The sequence below is a fragment of the Bufo bufo genome, chromosome 1 (assembly GCF_905171765.1).
Source record: "Bufo bufo chromosome 1, aBufBuf1.1, whole genome shotgun sequence".
In the NCBI taxonomy this organism is placed as follows: Eukaryota; Metazoa; Chordata; class Amphibia; order Anura; family Bufonidae; genus Bufo; species Bufo bufo.
In genome coordinates this window covers 491,180,918-491,199,821 of record NC_053389.1, presented here as the reverse complement: position 1 = coordinate 491,199,821, position 18,904 = coordinate 491,180,918, and the positions used below count along the sequence as shown (strand labels likewise).

The window sequence follows — 18,904 nt, the reverse complement described above, 5'->3', positions numbered from 1 at the left end:
GGGAAGAAAATAAGGTTGAAGAGGAAGAATACAGTAGAGAGGAGAAAAAGCAAAGTAAGAAAGATCATAAATTCTTCTTTATTGCCCAATTCAATTGCAACATGGGTTCAATCAAAAATGCTATAAAGAAAAATTGGTCCGTCTTAAAAAATGATCCTGTGCTGGGGGAAGTGATCTCAGCCCACCCAGATTTTACATTTAGAAAGACACCCAAAGACACACCTTGAAAGATAAGTTTGTACACAGCTGTCTGCCTTTAAAAAAAAAGGTGCCAAAAAACATGCGTTCACATGGTGTGGTTTTTGTATGCCATGCAAAAACCGTCAGAAAAAGATAGAACGCGCAATATAACTGAAGTGGTATCTAGAAGCAATGGGGGTACATTTAGGATTTTATGTGAATTAGGCCTCATGCACACGACCGTTGTGTGCATCCGTGGCCGTTGTGCCGCTTTCAGTTTTTTTTCGCGGACCCATTGACTTTCAATGGGTCCGTGGAAAAATCGGAAAATGCACCGTTTTGCAGCCGTATCTGTGATCCGTGTTTCCTGTCCGTCCAAAAAATATGACCTGTCCTATTTTTTTGACGGACAACGGTTCACGGACCCATTCAAGTCAATGGGTCCGTGAAAGAACACGGATGCACACAAGATTGGTATCCGCGTCCGTGATCCGTGGCCGTAGGTTACTTTCATACAGACGGATCCAAAGATCCATCTGCATAAAAACTTTTTCTGAGCTGAGTTTTCACTTCGTGAAAACTCATATCTGACAGTATATTCTAACACAGAGGTGTTCCCATAGTGATGGGGACGCTTCTAGTTAGAATATACTAAGAACTGTGTACATGACTGCCCCCTGCTGCCTGTCAGCACCCGATCTCTTACAGGGGGCTGTGATCCGCACAATTAACCCCTCAGGTGCAATTGTGCATATCATAGCCCCCTATAAGAGATCAGGGGCTGCCAGGCAGCAGGGGGCAGACCCCCTTCCCTCCCCAGTTTTAATTTCATTGGTGGCCAGTGCGGCCCCCCCGGCCACCCCTCCCTCCCTTTATTGTATTATTTTCATTGGTGGCACAGTGTGCGGCCCCCCCGGCCCCCCCTCCCTCCCTCTATTTTATTATTTTCATTGGTGGCACAGTGTGCGGCCCCCCCGGCCCCCCTCCCTCCTCTATTGTATTATTTTCATTGGTGGCACAGTGTGCGGCCTCCCCTTACTTAACAATATTGGAAGCATCATACTTACCTGCTGCGCTGTCTGTGACCGGCCGGGAGCTCCTCCTACTGGTAAGTGACAGGTCATTAAGCAATGCGCCGCACAGACCTGTCACTTACCAGTAGGAGAAGCTCCCGGCCAGTCACAGACAGCGCAGCAGGTAAGTATGATGCTTCTAATATTGCTAAGTAACCATGGCAACCAGGACTGCAGTAGCGTCCTGGTTGCCATGGTTACCGATCGGAGCCCCAGCGATTAAACTGGGACTCCGATCGGAACTCTCCGCTGCCACCAATAATCGGGGGGGGGAGAGGGGGGGCCGCACACTGTGCCACCAATGAAAATAATACAATAGAGGGAGGGGGGGCCGGGGGGGGGGGCCGCACACTGTGCCACCAATGAAAATAATACAATAGAGGGAGGGAGGGGGGCCGGGGGGGTCCGCACAATGGCCACCAATGAAATTAATACAATAGAGGGAGGGAGGGCCGCACACTGGCCACCAATGAAAATAATACAATAGAGGGAGGGAGGGGGGGCCGCACTCTGGCCACCAATGAAATTAATACAATAGAGGGAAGGAGGGGGGGCCGAGGGGGCAGTCATGTACACTGTTCGTAGTATATTCTAATTTGAAGCGTCCCCATCACTATGGGAACGCCTTTGTGTTAGAATATACTGTCGGATATGAGGTTCACGATCTAACTCAAATCCGATGGTATATTCTAACATAGAGGCGTTCCCATGATGATGGGGACGCTTCAAGTTAAAATATACCATCGGATTGGAGAAAACTCCGATCCTATGGTATATTAACTCCTGACTTTACATTGAAAGTCAATGGGGGACGGATCCGTTTGCAATTGCACCATATTTTGTCAACGTCAAACAGATCCGTCCCCATTGACTTGCATTGTAAGTCAGGACGGATCCGTTTGGCTCCGCACGGCCAGGCGGACACCAAAACGACATGGATCCTCCAAAAATCAAGGAAGACCCACGGACGAAAAAACGGTCACGGATCACGGACCAACGGAACCCCGTTTTGAGGACCGTGAAAAAATACTGTCATGTGCATGAGGCCTTATCCTGCGAAATCATAGGGGTCGTTTACATGCTGGAGTGCCCATGTGGCACTGAGAAAATTAAAAACTCGCATACAGGAACACATCAGAAATATAAAAAAGGGACTAGAAACACACACTAATAAAATCCCATCAGGGTTAAAGTTTGTTGTAGTCGAGCGAGTGACTAATAAATGGCGGGGGGAGGATCCAATCGCTAAGATCAATTGCCGCAAGGTAGAGTGGATCTACAAATTGGGTAAAATGTGGAATTTGACTTGAAACCCTGTTTGGTATAAAAATAAGCATCTTGTTCTTTACCGAGAAGGAGCTAGTTTGTATATCCGTGTGTCTTCTGTGTGTAAAATTATAATGTTTTATGAAAGAGGAGTATAGAATGTGAATTATATATATAAAAATAAAACAATCCTTATAGTAGGTATCGACTGGATGGTGTGAATAGGTATCTACGGGAGGGGCAGCTGGGATTTTATGAATGGATCAGGGTAGTGATTTCTAATGGGCCATACATGGACATGTGATTATTAAATGGAAAGAGATGTCATTGTTAAGAGGGGATGAGATTTTGTTTGACAATATTCTTTTAGATGTAAAAATTATGAATTTTTTGTATGCTTTTTATCATCTTAATCAGATATTTTTAGGTTTTAAATATTTATTTTAATGTATAAGCAAATTAAGAGGATGTTAGGTAGGTGGAAGAAGGAACCGAAGCTGTATATAAAAAACACGCCCTTGATGGGCGAGATATGCACCCCTGATGAAGCGAAGGTGAAACCTGGGTCGGGTGATAGAAGGGAAACCAGTCAAATTGTTTGATATGCCTGTATTCCTCTCAAGTTTGTGAGTATAATAAAAGCTGGTTTGAGATTAACACTCATTGCAGTGCTTCACTTTCTTTGCCTATCTGGTCTTGACCAATATAGGAGAGGCGAATAGATGCGTGGCAAGAAAACAGTAATTGGCGTATTGATGAATGTCGGCATATGCTGAAGTGGTCTGAGTGGAGCTATTGGAGAGCAGTGCGGTTTCAATATTTTGAAGATTAGAACAATACACAGACTGAGCAATGACACTTTAATGTCAATGCACCAATTCACATGATCATTGCTCCATATAGAGAAAACTGCATATGCACTATTTTGCTCTGATTTTCACCCTAGACTTGTCAACCCAAGTCAATGGGTTAGTGAAAAAAGGACATCCATGTGCAGTCTGTTTTTCATGGACAGTGGCTAGGAAATGCTGGTGGGCGTTCTGATGTTGATGCCATTCATATGGCAAAACGGACTAAATGGAAAATTGTTAGACTTTATGGACAGAACAGAAGTTTTATAATGCCTATCTGAAATATAACTAAGGGATATATTTTGGAAAGGAAAAATATAAAATACTAGGAAAATCACTAATTATTAACTTTTCATACCTGGCGTTTTTAAGGAGCTGCTTCCAGATTTGTGCCTGGACGATGTAGTTCCTATTTGGGCAGTCATTCCTCGCCTCCATGACCCAGTTTGAGAGATGGATAAAGACTTCTGTCCTCCTTTTTCGGAGTCATCAGACAGCCCAGATGAAAGTCCTTTCCATTTGCCACTCTCTATACTGATGTCATATTCATCATCTTGTTTCTTCAGCTCATCATTGCACCAAGTCTTCTCAGCTTCTGTCTTTAGCTGTGTAATATACAACATATCTATAGTAAGCATACCTGTATTGAGTTGTATCTCATTTGTGAGTAGTTAAAGGGGTTGTACTACTAATATAAATGTATCCCTCTCAACAGATATCGCTGTTATATCACTTTCCCCAAATACCACCATTTATCAAAACTGCCTTATTCTAAAGTTATTAGCCTCCCATTGCTCCCTGTGGCAAATCAGTTTCAATTTCAGTTGCTGTAGATTACGTCCTGTAATGGAGCGTTGTAATACAGGACGCACATACTCACGGCACTTATTTTCCTTCCCTTCAATAACCACTCCTCTATGTGCAGTGTCAGTTACATGTCAGTTACAGTGTCACTTATGGATGGGTGGATGGATGGACAGAGAGATAATAGATAGATAGATAGATAGATAGATAGATAGATAGATAGATAGATAGATAGATATCTGCTGATGTCAGGGCACATCTCACAGCAGTCACATGACAAACCAGGAAGTAGGATTCAAGCATGGGAGATAAGAGAAATCAAAACAATCCAAGTTGGAATTGGAGCTAAAGTACCTGATGAAAATAAACTTGAGTGAAAGTAGTTCATGGCACAATGCCTTTAATTACTGAAAAAAAACAATGTTAATGGATACGTGGCCTCAGCATGCAGCTTCTCTGTCAAAAACGGTTTTGTGCATGATACTCTGTGTGTGTACAGTGGCTAGAAATAGTAATGTTACTTTTGCTCAAGGATGTCCACTTGGTAAGACCAATCCTGGTTGGTAAAATTTTGTTTATATATTTTTCTCATTCAGTATATGATTTCAATATTGAAGACTATTATAAATTTTAAATGGAAAGTTACGGATGGAGGATGCATTTTAGAACCCCTATTTTTGTTTCTTATTTATCGATGTAGACAATACCCAGGTATAAATACACTCTTGTAACAAAAGGAACTGGGCACTCTCAGGATATCTGAACCATAAGGAATTTATTAGCATATACAATATAGTTCAACAAATAATGGTGGCTATGTAAAACAACATAAGTCAATATTAAAATAGCATAGACATCTAAAATGTAAAATGGCGCACCTAAAGTGCATAGACTGGTAGTAAGACCATGAAGCAGCAATCACTCAACATTCAACATAAAATAACTAATGTAGGTACAATATATAATGGAAAATCGATAAATAATGGATAAAATGGAAAAATCGATATCACAGTCTATCAGGCTGGTGTCGATTAGTGTGAATCGTGTTGATGAATTCCAATGCGAAATAGTCCCGAATATAAATAGCAGCAATATTAGCAATGTCCTGAAATATGCCCAATGCGATAAACTGGTGATTATACAATCGAATGTTCTTATGTCCCACAATGGTAAAGTATGAACAAGCAAGGAGTAGCGGCGTCCCGCTAAATGCAAGTACCAGCGGCGTCCCACTGGAATGTTATCACTGCGAGTTTTAAAGTTCTGCCAGAAAAAATTCGAACAGTCTTACCGTATGACTTTTCACATCACAGAGTCGCTCTACAAGGTGGTCCTGTGTGTGTAGAGACCAATATTCTACGAGCGATATTCGCCCTGACTTCCCACGCTGGCAAATGTTTATTGAACTATATTGTATATGCTAATAAATTCCTTATGGTTCAGATATCCTGAGAGTGCCCAGTTCCTTTTGTTACACTCAGTTTCTTTGTTGGAGTGGACAGGGTGAGTCCGCTTTACTGAGTGCACCTCTACTGGTTATTAGTTACTCCTGTGCGTCACATTCACTATTTGTAATAAATATACTCTTATACACCATCCAGTATTCTACTTAACGTTACTTTTTAACCCCTTCGCAAGATCCACCATAGATGTTGGGCGTTTCAAAATGGAGCTGATTCAAGAGCTGAGTAGGCCAATTCAAGAGCTGAGTGGGCGCCACAGTCGCCGAGCGCCTGCTGTCTTATAAAGCAGACACTCTAGTTCATGATCGGCATCGGCGATAACAATGATCACAGACTTTTAACCCCTCAGATCCCATGGTCAGTTGCAATCCAGTTGACCTAATGACTCTCTCTGTGATGAGATTGCAAGAACTGTTAGGTTGCTATGGCAGCCTTGGGCCTTTTGAAGCCCTGGATTGATAGGAATGTAGTCATTCTCCCATAGGCCACAATGGTAAATCATTGCAGTCTATGGGAGAAGCGATCAGAAGATTGCATATAAAGTCAAATAGGGAGACAAAAAATAAGTGTAAAAAAGTTTTAAAACTGTTTTGAAAATATTAAAAAAATATAGATAAAAAACACCAATATCCCAATTTTAAAAATAAAGATAAATAATAAAAAATAAATCATTGACATTGTCGCATCCCAAAATGTCTGTACTATTAAAATATAAAAGTATTTATGACCTATGGTAAACTGCTAATGGAAAAAAAAATCTAAGTAGCCAATTTGCTGATCAAAAATCACACACCCCAAAAGGGTATCAATAAAAACTAAAGGTCACCACATAAAAAATCAGCCCTCACACAGCTTTGTAGACATAAATATTTAAAAGTTATGGGAGTCATATATATATATATGGTAAATATTTAAAAGTTATGGGAGTCAATATAGTGATGCAAAGAAATAAAAAAAAAATCAAAGTTTTTATTAAGTATTAAAACCCAAGATAAAAACTTCCAGAAAGGGAACACAGAAAAAAATTAAACCCATAAAGCTAAGGCGGAATTGAGTTTATTTCCCAATTCCACCACATTTAATTTTCTTTTCCAGCTTCTTACTACATCATATGCAATAATAAATGGTGCCAAGCCCTCATACAACTATGCAAATAGAAAAATAAAAGAGTTATGGCTCCGGGAAGGCAAGGAGTTAAAGACAGAACAAAAAAAATAATCACTGCATTAGGAAGAGGTTACAGACTTGTGATGAAATGTCAGAGTAATAGTAAAAACATGCGTTTTACCTTCATGCTTCATATAACATCACTTTAATTTTCGAGTTTAGTGGTCCTTTACAATCCATATGCAATAAATTGTAAACTTACACTTTAATAAAACCCAGAGTATGACCAAGTATAATGAGCTGGGGGCCACCACTTACCGGAGTATCATTAGGAGCACTTACCGAAGTATGATTCGTTTTCCGAGGGGAAACCGCATTGGAATAGGAACCAATAGAGGATGTATTCAGGTCATCAGTGCTGAGGTTATCAAGTGTGTCACTAAGGCCGCTGCTAGCAGAACTGCTGTCATCCCAGCTACAAAGGAAGCACGAGCAGTTAGTGCGGTATTACGGTAAAGCCGTCACTTTGTGTTATCACAGTACTCCATCACATCATCACTAAGAAATAACCACTAACAATAATGTAAAACAAGTGTCACCTGCCATGTCTCGTCTATGTCACTACACATAAAGGAACTGGATAGCAATTACATAATGGAGCATAGGCATACAAAGAATACACTTGAAAATCTGCCCTGTGCTGCAAAATTTGCACCCATTTGTATTCCTTGGCAACCAAACATTAGATGTCCTTGGAAGACGTGTTCCGCAGTGCTTTACCAGCTGTGAAATTACAATCAGGCATACCATGAAATATGCTCCGAAAATGCTTGCAGCAGTGTAGATTGCCCACAAAACAATAGAGCTCGTGTGATAAAAAGGTTTTTGACTATGGAAGTCTTAATTCAACCTCAGGCGGTACGTTCCTCGGCAGCAGTACCCTTGATACACTAATTCTTACATGCAAGTTGGAAATACAGAATAAAAACCTTATCACTTCAAAGAACATTTCTAAATTGCCCACATTCATCAAATCCTTTGACTATGTACAGCAACCATTTGTTTTGTTGTCCAGGTCCCCTGAAATGAGATAGCATTCATCTTTCTGACAAATTAGAGAGCTGATGATGAAATCGAATCCATCACTCACACGTAGGTAAAAGTAAGCAGTAGTGAGAATGATAACTTACCTGTCTAGGGACAGGTCACTTCCTAAATATGCTCTTGAGTCTAGACTATTACACGATATTGTGCATTTATAATCATTTTCTCAGTTTTCTTGACAGTTTACAATTGCTTGCACCCAAATGATCCCTGCCAAGGGCTAAGCTCATGGAAGAGCACATGATGCCCATAAAGGTTTCTATGCTTGTTTTTAGGTCGATACATCATTTATGTGGCACATAAAATCATGCCTGTTGTCAGTACATCGCCTTGTTCATACACGGATGTGCTGCCGACAAACATATAAAGGGAGTGACTGCTGGCTTGAAATGCAGCTCAACAAGTTGGCAATGAACCATTTGTTTTCAATTATTGCCACATGTAATGACCCTACTGAGTGCCCACTAGTGTGCCTGAGGCCTAAAACATCATGTAGGTGGTCACAGCTGAATGATCCATATGCTTACATGATTTGGACCTGTCTGGTCCTAGCATAACTGCTGTAATCCCAGTTGTATATTAAGCACAAGCAGTTAGTGCTGTATTACAGCAAAGCTGTCACTTTGTACTACCATAATACTCCATCACATCATCACTAAGAGATGCCTACATATGTTTCAGACTTATCCGGTCCTTGGTCACCTCACCAGCTCACTAAGGTCTAGATAGGTCTGACACATGTAGGCATATGCACATACACTCACCTAAAGAATTATTAGGAACACCATACTAATACGGTGTTGGACCCCCTTTTGCCTTCAGAACTGCCTTAATTCTACGTGGCATTGATTCAACAAGGTGCTGATAGCATTCTTTAGAAATGTTGGCCCATATTGATAGGATAGCATCTTGCAGTTGATGGAGATTTGAGGGATGCACATCCAGGGCACGAAGCTCCCGTTCCACCACATCCCAAAGATGCTCTATTGGGTTGAGATCTGGTGACTGTGGGGGCCATTTTAGTACAGTGAACTCATTGTCATGTTCAAGAAACCAATTTGAAATGATTCGAGCTTTGTGACATGGTGCATTATCCTGCTGGAAGTAGCCATAAGAGGATGGGTACATGGTGGTCATGAAGGGATGGACATGGTCAGAAACAATGCTCAGGTAGCCCATGGCATTTAAACGATGCCCAATTGGCACTAAGTGGCCTAAAGTGTGCCCAGAAAACATCCCCCACACCATTACACCACCACCACCAGCCTGCACAGTGGTAACAAGGCTTGATGGATACATGTTCTCATTCTGTTTACACCAAATTCGGACTCTACCATTTGAATGTCTCAACAGAAATCGAGACTCATCAGACCAGGCAACATTTTTCCAGTCTTCAACAGTCCAATTTTGGTGAGCTCGTGCAAATTGTAGCCTCTTTTTCCTATTTGTAGTGGAGATGAGTGGTACCCGGTGGGGTCTTCTGCTGTTGTAGCCCATCCGCCTCAAGGTTGTGCGTGTTGTGGCTTCACAAATGCTTTGCTGCATACCTCGGTTGTAACGAGTGGTTATTTCAGTCAACGTTTCTCTTCTATCAGCTTTAATCAGTCGGCCCATTCTCCTCTGACCTCTAGCATCCACAAGGCATTTTTGCCCACAGGACTGCCGCATACTGGATGTTTTTCCCTTTTCACACCATTCTTTGTAAACCCTAGAAATGGTTGTGCGTGAAAATCCCAGTAACTGAGCAGATTGTAAAATACTCAGAACGGCCTGTCTGGTACCAACAACCATGCCACGCTCAAAATTGCTTAAATCACCTTTCTTTCCCATTCTGACATTCAGTTTGGAGTTCAGGAGATTGTCTTGACCAGGACCACCCCCCTAAATGCATTGAAGCAACTGCCATGTGATTGGTTGACTAGAAAATTGCATTAATGAGAAATAGAACAGGTGTTCCTAATAATTCTTTAGGTGAGTGTATATACACATACACATCAACATCCCTATTGACACATGCCACTCGGCCGCCTCTAAACTCCTGTCACTCTCTTCCTCCTTCGGCCTATCACAGTGGTCTTCAGTTCCCACCCACAGAGATGGTCACACTCTGAATCTGATCTTTACCCGCCTCTGCTCCCTAACTAACCTTTCTAATTCGCCTCTCCCCCTATCCGACCACAACCTACTCACCTTCTTCTCTTCACTGGTCTCTTCTGCAGCTCCCCCGGTCCACACACCAGTACACCCCCGCAGGAACCTCAAACATCTCGACTTTCACTTGCTTTCTGACTCTCTTCTCCCACTCTCTACCATCTGTTGCCTCCAAGACCCAGATGCTGCTACCACCCTATATAACACCACAATAAGTACAGCTCTCGACACTGTTGCCCCCCTCACACACAACAAAATCCGGAAAATCAACAGACAACCCTGGCACACCAACCTGACCAAAAAACTCAGACAAGCTTCCAGGGCTGCTGAGCGGCAATGGAAGAAATCCCATTCAAATGATCATTTCACCGCATACAAGCAATCCCTCCTCATATTCAAATCCTCACTCGCTGATGCAAAACAGGCCTACTTCTCATCTCTCATATTTTCCCTGTCACACAGCCCTAAACAACTTTTTAACACTTTTAACTCCCTTTTCCATCCCCCAGCGCCCCCACCCTCTCCACTCTTCTCAGCTGAGGACTTTGCCAAATATTTCAAACAAAAGATAGTCCACATCAGAGAAAGCTTTACTGCACAGTCCCCACAGACCCTCTACACAACAGCTCGGTCCTCTTCTCCCAAAACCCGCTTCTCCACTCTACTCTCCAAATCTTATCTGACCACCTGTGCACTTGACCCAATCCCATCCCACCTCATCCCTAACCTCACCACAGTGTTTATCCCAGCCCTAACTCATCTCTTCAACCTATTACTAAACTCTGGTGTCTTCCCCTCTGCTTTTAAACATGCTACCATTACACCCATCCTCAAAAAGCCTTCACTTGACCCATTTTCCTTGTCCAGTTATCGCCCCATATCACTTCTTCCGTATGCCTCAAAGCTACTTGAACAACATGTCCATTCAGAACTGTCCTCCCACCTCTCCTCCTGCTCCCTCTTTGACCGCCTACAATCTGGCTTCCGACCCCACCACTCGACCGAGACTGCCCTTACCAAAGTCACCAATGACCTACTGACAGCCAAAACCAAGAAACAATACTCTGTCCTCCTTCTCCTTGACCTGTCCTCTGCCTTCGACACTGTTGACCACTCCCTTCTGTTGCAAACTCTCTCATCTCTTGGCATCACTGACCTGGCCCTCTCCTGGATCACATCATACCTCACAGACCGGATGTTTAGCGTCTCCCACTCCGCACCACCTCCTCGTCTCATTCCCTCTCTGTTGGTATCCCGCAAGGCTCTGTCCTAGGACCCCTGCTTTTCTCTATCTACACTTTTGGCCTGGGACAGCTCATAGAGTCCCATGACTTTCAGTATCACTCCTACGCTGACGACACACAAATCTACCTCTCTGGTCCAGACATCACCACCTTACTATCAAGAATCCCACAATGTCTATCTTCTATATCATCCTTCTTCGCCTCTTGCTTTCTTAAACTTAACATGGATAAGACAGAATTCATAATCTTTCCCCCATCTTGTTCACCCCCCCCAACAGACCTATCTATCATGATCAATGGCTGCACACTCTCCCCAGTCAACACAGCCCGCTGCCTTGGAGTGACCTTGGATTCTGCCCTTTCCTTCCGACCGCACATCCAAGCCCTTTCCACCACCTGCCGCCTCCAACTCAAAAACATCTCCCGCATCCGTGCTTTCCTTAACTTTGAATCTGCGAAAATGCTTGTACATGCCCTCATTATCTCCCGCCTAGACTACTGCAACATTCTCCTCTGTGGCCTTCCATCTAGCACTCTCGCACCCCTGCAATCTATCCTTAACTCTGCTGCCCGACTAATCCACCTCTCACCCTATTACTCCTCTGCCTCTCCCCTCTGCCAATCCCTTCACTGGCTTCCCATTGCCCAACAAATTCACTTCAAAGTACTAACAAATACATACAAGGCCGTCCATAACCTGTCCCCTCCCTACATCTCTGAGCTACTTTCCCGATACACCCCCACACGCACTCTCCGATCCTCACAAGACCTCCTTCTCTCCTCTCCTCTTATTGCCTCTTCCCACAATCGACTCCAAGATTTCTCCCGTGCATACCCCATACTCTGGAACTCGCTACCCCAACATATCAGACTCTCACCTACAGTGGAATCCTTCAAAAGAAACCTGAAAACCCACCTCTTCAGACAAGCCTACAACCCGTGACCCTGCTGCCTCTATACCGCCATGACCAACTTAACCCGCACCTACTGTGTCCTTCTCCCATACCATGTAGATTGTAAGCCCTCACGGGCAGGGCCCTCTCTCCTTCTGTACCAGTCTGTAACTCGTCTTGTTCCTGCTTAGTGCACTTGTCTGTATTATGTATGTGCACCCCTTATCATATGTACAGCGCTATGGAATGAATGGTGCTTTAATAATAAATAATAATAATACACAGGATAAATAGTAACCACTACCTGAACTTATCTTACACCTGAGTACGGTATATACTAACACAGGGCCAATTCCACAGGAAGCCAATTGTTTGTATGTAGTGGGTTAGAGACAGTAGAGTACCCCGGGGTGCGAACCAATAATCCAATGTCATGCCATCTGAAATATATGGCTTTCAAAATTGCCTACATTAAAATGACTCATTATTGATAATGCTAAATTTATTATGAATATGCAGAGTAGTGATGAACGAAGTTTTGGTAAATTCGATTCGGCTTTATGGTCACGAAGCGCATTTTTTGTCAGTAGTGGGCGCAATTACAGGGAGTTGCGACAGCGCCGCTCACCATCATTGTACCCCTCAGATGCTACATTCACACATGATCACGACATCTGAGAGTAATAATACAGTTTAAAAATAATACGGTGTAAAAAAACTAAATAAAATTATACTTACCTCCTCCATTTGCTCATGACGGTGTCATGGCGGGGAGTGGGGGAAACCCCCCCACCGTACAATATCAGTCGCTGCTACGCCGGATAGCAGGGAACAAGGAGCAGGTCACCTCCTAACGTGACCCTGAACATCTCCCTAAACTCCTAATGCATGAGCCGCCTCAGAAGGTAAGGGGGCTCATGCTCACCAACCTAGAACCCTAGGTATCTCTGCTATGCCCTAAGCCTGAAGACAGGGCAGAGACCACCGATTCATCCTACACAACGGATGCATGGTGTCTCCAGAAGCCCAGCAGCTGGCCACCAACTAGACAGGGTTCACAGCCGAACGACAGGTAAGTAACAAAAGGCAACAGACAACCTAGGTTACCAGAACTTACGTGCCGCCGACGAGATGAACCGGAAATGCACTGTGTAGATGTTTGGTTAAACCCCTCCGGGAAAGCAACCTTCTTTCGGAGGAAACACACCACAACACAATAACCTCCAAACAAGGCCCACACCATAACAAAATACACCAGATGGGAGAGGGAAAACAGAAACACGCCGGAGGGGACACACAGACAGAGCAAGGGGAACAATATAACAAATAAGGGTGGCTCACACAGACTTTTACATACAGACAGGGAGCAGAGTTCCTACACAGACTGACAAGCAAAATCAAACTGACCTCAGGTGCCACCACCCCAACATATAAGGAGGCCTGAGGTCACACCCACCACACCTAGCAAACACACCTTAACCCCGTGCACACCAGGATGGGAAGGGACACACAACTTAAAGGGGAAGTGTGAAAACATGCAAAAACAACATGTTGCCACCAGCAACAAGCATGCACGGCAAAAATGTCATGGTCCACAATACCAGACCATGACACAGCCGTGACAGACGGGCCAACCGCCGCCATCTTGCTTTAAGATCTTCACCAAATCTCAAGTGCCCCGAGACAATGTCACGCCGGCCTGGTCACGTCATACGTCACCACACACGGGATTTCAGCAGAGATCCTCAATCAAGATGTCGGCGGCTGGCCCATCACGAGCAAATGGAGGAGGTAAGTATGATTTTTTTTGTTTTTTACACAATTTCAGGTTAAATCGATTCGCTACCACGAAGCACAAGGAATTTCGGCTTCACAGTGAATCAAATTTATCCTGAAATTCGGATTGAATTCCACTTTGTTGGATTCGATTCGCTCATCTCCAATGCAGAGTAGTATTTTTCTATAGAAGTCTCTGGAGACAACTATATTAGTGTGTTAGTCTGTGGATCGTGCTATTGTGGTATACTGCCGATGCACAGTATTACAGGTACTGATATTTCATAGTCCTTTTTCAGATGTAACTTTTGTGTCACTGTTTAACATACACAGTGGAAATATTGTTAGTGCTGGGATGGAATAAAAAAAATAAAAATAAAAATATTACCTGATAATTTTCCTGCCGCTTCAGCAACACTGCACAAGTGAGTCATGAGTCTTTGTGCTTTTTTTAATGTTGTTTTATGTACTGTAGTGTCACAGAGAAAGAATACTGCCTGAAAGCTTTATTAAACTGAGGTGTCTTTAAAGCCTCAAGATAGTGGATAACTATTATATCTGTAGGGGTCCAACCAGTCACAAGAACAGGCGACCTATATCTACTAGAATGAATGGAGAGACAGGACGAGCATGCACATTGCCACTCCATTCATCTCTATGGAACTGCTGGAGATATCTGAGTACAAGAGCTTGGCTACTCCTAGCACTCCCATAGAGATAAATGAATGGCAGTGCACTCCATTCATTTTGGGGGTTCCCGAGGGTTATGGGGCCCCTTTTCTTGTGATAGGTGGGGGTTCCAGTGATCAGACCCTGGCCAATCTATTTTTTATCCTCTATCCTGTGGATAGGGGATAACATGATGTAACTGGAATATCACTTTAAGTGACACTGCTAAGAAACCAAAGGCATTAAAGACATATCATTATATACAGTATATAGTATATATATATATATATATATATATATATATGTAGTTAAGGCTGCATGCAGCCTGTATTTGTGGGCGGGGCCAGGTCTCCCTTCTTAAACCCCACGCCCGATCTTTCCTCGCCATGCTCGTCTCCGCGCTACTTCCGGCGACTTACGTCACTTCCGGTAAGCGCGCCTCTCAGGTAAGCTGTGGCGCACGCCACCCGATGCACCCCTCGTCTCTCCTCCCGTCCGCCCTCAGGTGCGATCCTCCTCGCCACCTCCTGGTCCCCCGTATCTCCGCGCTCCCTCCACCGCCGGCCGGTCCTCTCCTCCTGTTCTGCGCGTCCGTCCTCTCGCGAGAGGACGCGCGCATGCGCCGCCGGCATTCCGATCCCCGCTGCTGTCCGCCCGCACTACGCACCTGCCTCCGGGGGGGGGGGGGGGGGAGAAGCACCTCCGCTGCTCCGTCCACGTTCATTCCTTCCCCAGCGTCGCATCTCCATGCCCCACTCTGTGCCTGAGTGTGGGGCTACACTGCACCTTTCAGGTCTGCCGTTTGCATGCCCCCAGGATCCCCTGCACTTCCGTTCCTCGGTCCTCACAACTCACCCTTCCCTTGGCAGCCCCATGCATTTACCAGTGCCCCCCTGGTCCCCAGGCCAATTGTCCACCATCACACACTCTGTAGCTACCCACATCACGTGTGCCACCCAGCATGTGGTCAGGTCTCTTGTCCTTGGCGCAGGCTTCCACGGCTCTGCTCCCACTCAAGTTCTGACCAGCGGGTCCTGGGGCCCATTCCACGCTTCTGCCAGCCGCACACCACAACGCAGTCCTGCACTCCTTCCATCCTGGCCATCGCGGGGGTTCCGGCCCTTGCTGCTTCCACCCCTCACATCCTTCGGCTGGTCCCCAGCGCTCACAACTGGCTGCTCGGCCCTACATCTCTCCGGACCCAGCAGGCCCTGGCCTCACTCAGTCAAAATTCTTACATTTGTGTCCTTTTCCCAGGTTCCCGTAGCGTTCGTGGTCCCCGCCGTACCGTGTCTTGACCTCCTGACGTCAGGTTTAGGTATTGGGCTGGGTTCATACGCTCTCTTAAAAAAAAAAATAATAATAATAATTTTTCCGCAGGCTCTGCAGAAGGTCCCTGCCAGCCACCCGGGGGAATTTTTAGGCTTGAGGGTTTTTCAGGTAGGTATGTCAATGCTGCACCCCGCAGTTCCTCTCACCAGCATTCTGTACTACCTCACCTGGGGCGTTCAGGTGAGGTTTCTGTCCAGCCTTAGCCTGAAGCGTTCAGGTGTCTTCTCTGTGCATCTTAGCCTGAAGCGTTCAGGTGTCTTCTCTGTGCATCTTAGCCTGAAGCGTTCAGGTGTCTCCTCTGTCCATCTTAGCCTGAAGCGTTCAGGTGTCTTCTCTGTCCATCTTAGCCTGAAGCGTTCAGGTGTCTTCTCTGTCCATCTTAGCCTGAAGCGTTCAGGTGTCTTCTCTGTCCTTCTTAGCCTGAAGCGTTCAGGTGTCTTCTCTATCCATCTTAGCCTGAAACGTTCTGGTGTCCTCTCTGTCCATCTTGGCCTGAAGCGTGAAGGTATCTTCCCGGTCCTGAAGCAGTCAGGAGTCTTCCCTGGCTACCTTTGCCTGAAACTTCAGTCGTCCCTGTCCTCCTTAGCCCGCAGCGTTCTGCCGTTTTGCTATCCTTAGCCTGTAACGTCAGGTGTCTTACCTGTTCTTCTTAAGCCTGAAGCGTTCAGGTAACTCTACTCACATCCCCAACCTGAAGCGTCCAGGTCACTCCCCGTCACTCGGCCTGGAACGTCCAGGCCTCCTTCTCGCCGCAGTCCAGGACTCCTCCTTCTGGCTCGCTAGATACCCTTCTGTTCCTTGTTTTCACTCATCCACGTCACCCTGTTTCCCTTGTCAACCGGCACAGCGGTGCGTCCATCCACATCACCATTGGTTTTTAGATCCCGCTCCGCAACTCACTCACGTCGCTCCTAACTTTTCCAGTCCTCAGGGCCAGTCGGGTCGCTTCAGTCAATCCTCAAGCGGTAAGGCAAGGGTATTGAATTCGCTCTCACAGGTACGTTCTCAAATACGATTACTCACGGGCTTAGTAAATACGGAACACGGTCCTCGTGACCTCTCCAGCTGCCATATTTTGTCTTTAATTCCAGGTCTTGCGTAAGATCTCTTCAAGTCCTTGGAGCCATGTCGCAAGTATCGGACGTTGACGACACTTTGTCCCTCCCGGGTACTTCGGTCTCTGGCCAAGGCGGCCCAGAATCCCTCAGGAGATGGACCGTACCAAGGCTCATTGCGGAGCTAAACAGAAGGGGCATCAGGCACCCAGCGTCAGCAAGGAAGGCCGAATTATACAGGTTGTTGATGACGGAACCCGGTCCTCTGGAAGGAGAAGTTCCACCCCCATCCATCCAGCAGTCCCTGGTGCAGTTGCAGGCCTCCATGGATTCTCTCGCCTCTTCCATGGCCGACATCAGGGCCAGGGTGGTGGACTTGGAATCTAGAACACCGTCATCATCCCAGGCGGTGGTCCCACTCACTGGCCCCCCTCTGTATCAGCTCCTGGCTCCAGGTACGGCTCCAGCAGCTCCCGTGGTGGTACCAGCACACTTCAAACAAGACATTCGACTGCGGGGAAATCTCGGTGGTCCTTCGGGCCAAGGATGCCCGTCTCAACCGCAAGCTCTCCGTCTCAGAGTTCGTTTTGGCCTTTAGCCTGTATAGAGACGTAATCTGCTCCGCCTACCCAGCTGGCCGGGAGAAGCTGGATACGTATCTATACAGGGTCACTGATCTTGGGCACAAGTACGGCGGTACGGCCTTCTATGATTACCACCGCTCCTTTTCAGCCAAGGCCGCCGCCGTGCTGACCCAGTTCCAGTTCTCCGTTAACTGGGCCACTCTGGATATGGAGTTATTCTGCCGGCATTTCGCCGGTCTCCGGGCACCCTCCTGTTCGACTTGTCAGTCGATATTCCATGCCACAGAGTGGTGTCCTCAAGCGGCCACGGCTCAACCAGACAGGGTCACCCCAGGCCCCTCTGGGGTCTCTCGCAGCCCCTCCTCCACTGACAAGTTAGGCAGACCCATCGTCTATCTTGGCAACAGCCAAGTCTGTAATAACTTTAACTTCGGCTCTTGTCTCTTCAGTGGCTGCAGGGCCCTGCATATCTGCACCATCTGCTTCAGGGCTCACCCTAGGGCCACGTGTCCAAAGAGGTTGTCCAAGCATCCATGACTAGCTGATTGTAACATTGATCTCCTGGCCCTCCTGTTACGGGAACATCCGGTTCCGGGATTTGTGGACTCCCTGATTTCCGGCCTCTGCTTCGGCTTCGACACTGGGATGGTGGCACTCCCCCACTCCAACTGGGGGTGCGACAATCTTCAGTCAGCCAGGTCGGATCCTGCCGCTGTTCAGGAGCTCCTGAACTCGGAGGTTGAGAAGGGGTTCCTCCTGGGCCCTTTCAACCTGATTTCATTTTCTCGTTGGCGGATCAGCCCCATAGGAGTGGTGTCAAAAAAGGATTCCAATAAAAAACGCTTGATCTATGATCTGTCAGCCCCTCATGATTCCGTCATCCCCAGCATCAATTCTTTAATTCCTTCTGAAGAGTTTGCCATGAGATATGCGTCCATTGACGAGGCCATTGCTCTCATCCTTAAGGCTGGGAAAGGCGCCTGGTTGTCCAAAACTGACATAGCAGACGCGTTCAAACTACTTCCAATCGCCCCACATCTATGGCAATTCTATGGCATACAATGGGAGAGCAGGTTCTATTTTGCCAACCAGTTGACGTTCAGCTCTAAGAGCAGCCCGTGGTTGTTCGACCAACTGGCGCAGGCTCTACACTGGATTCTGATCCAACACGGCAGCGCCCCAGCGGTCATCCACTACCTGGACGACTTTCTCCTCATAGAACCTCCACTATGCCACCCGTCAAGGCTTCACTCCCTCCTGGAGCTCTTTTCCTCCCTACACATTCCAATTTCGCAGGGCAAGACCTCTGGTCCGGCCACCTCCATCACCTTCCTGGGCATTGTCCTGGATTC

General features: G+C 46.0%; 1 protein-coding gene across 13 annotated transcripts in view; it reads right to left on the bottom strand.

The window, feature by feature from the left end:
* The window catches only part of NAV3 (neuron navigator 3), a 549,543-nt gene that overhangs the window by 105,108 nt on the left and 425,531 nt on the right, over nt 1-18,904 (bottom strand). For all 13 annotated transcript variants that reach the window (XM_040410312.1, XM_040410320.1, XM_040410268.1 and 10 more), the window contains 2 exons: nt 7,087-7,219; nt 3,729-3,975 (listed from right to left, as the gene is read on the bottom strand). In XM_040410312.1, the coding sequence (XP_040266246.1) occupies nt 3,729-3,975; nt 7,087-7,219 (380 nt within the window). The remainder of the gene's footprint in view (nt 1-3,728; nt 3,976-7,086; nt 7,220-18,904) is intronic.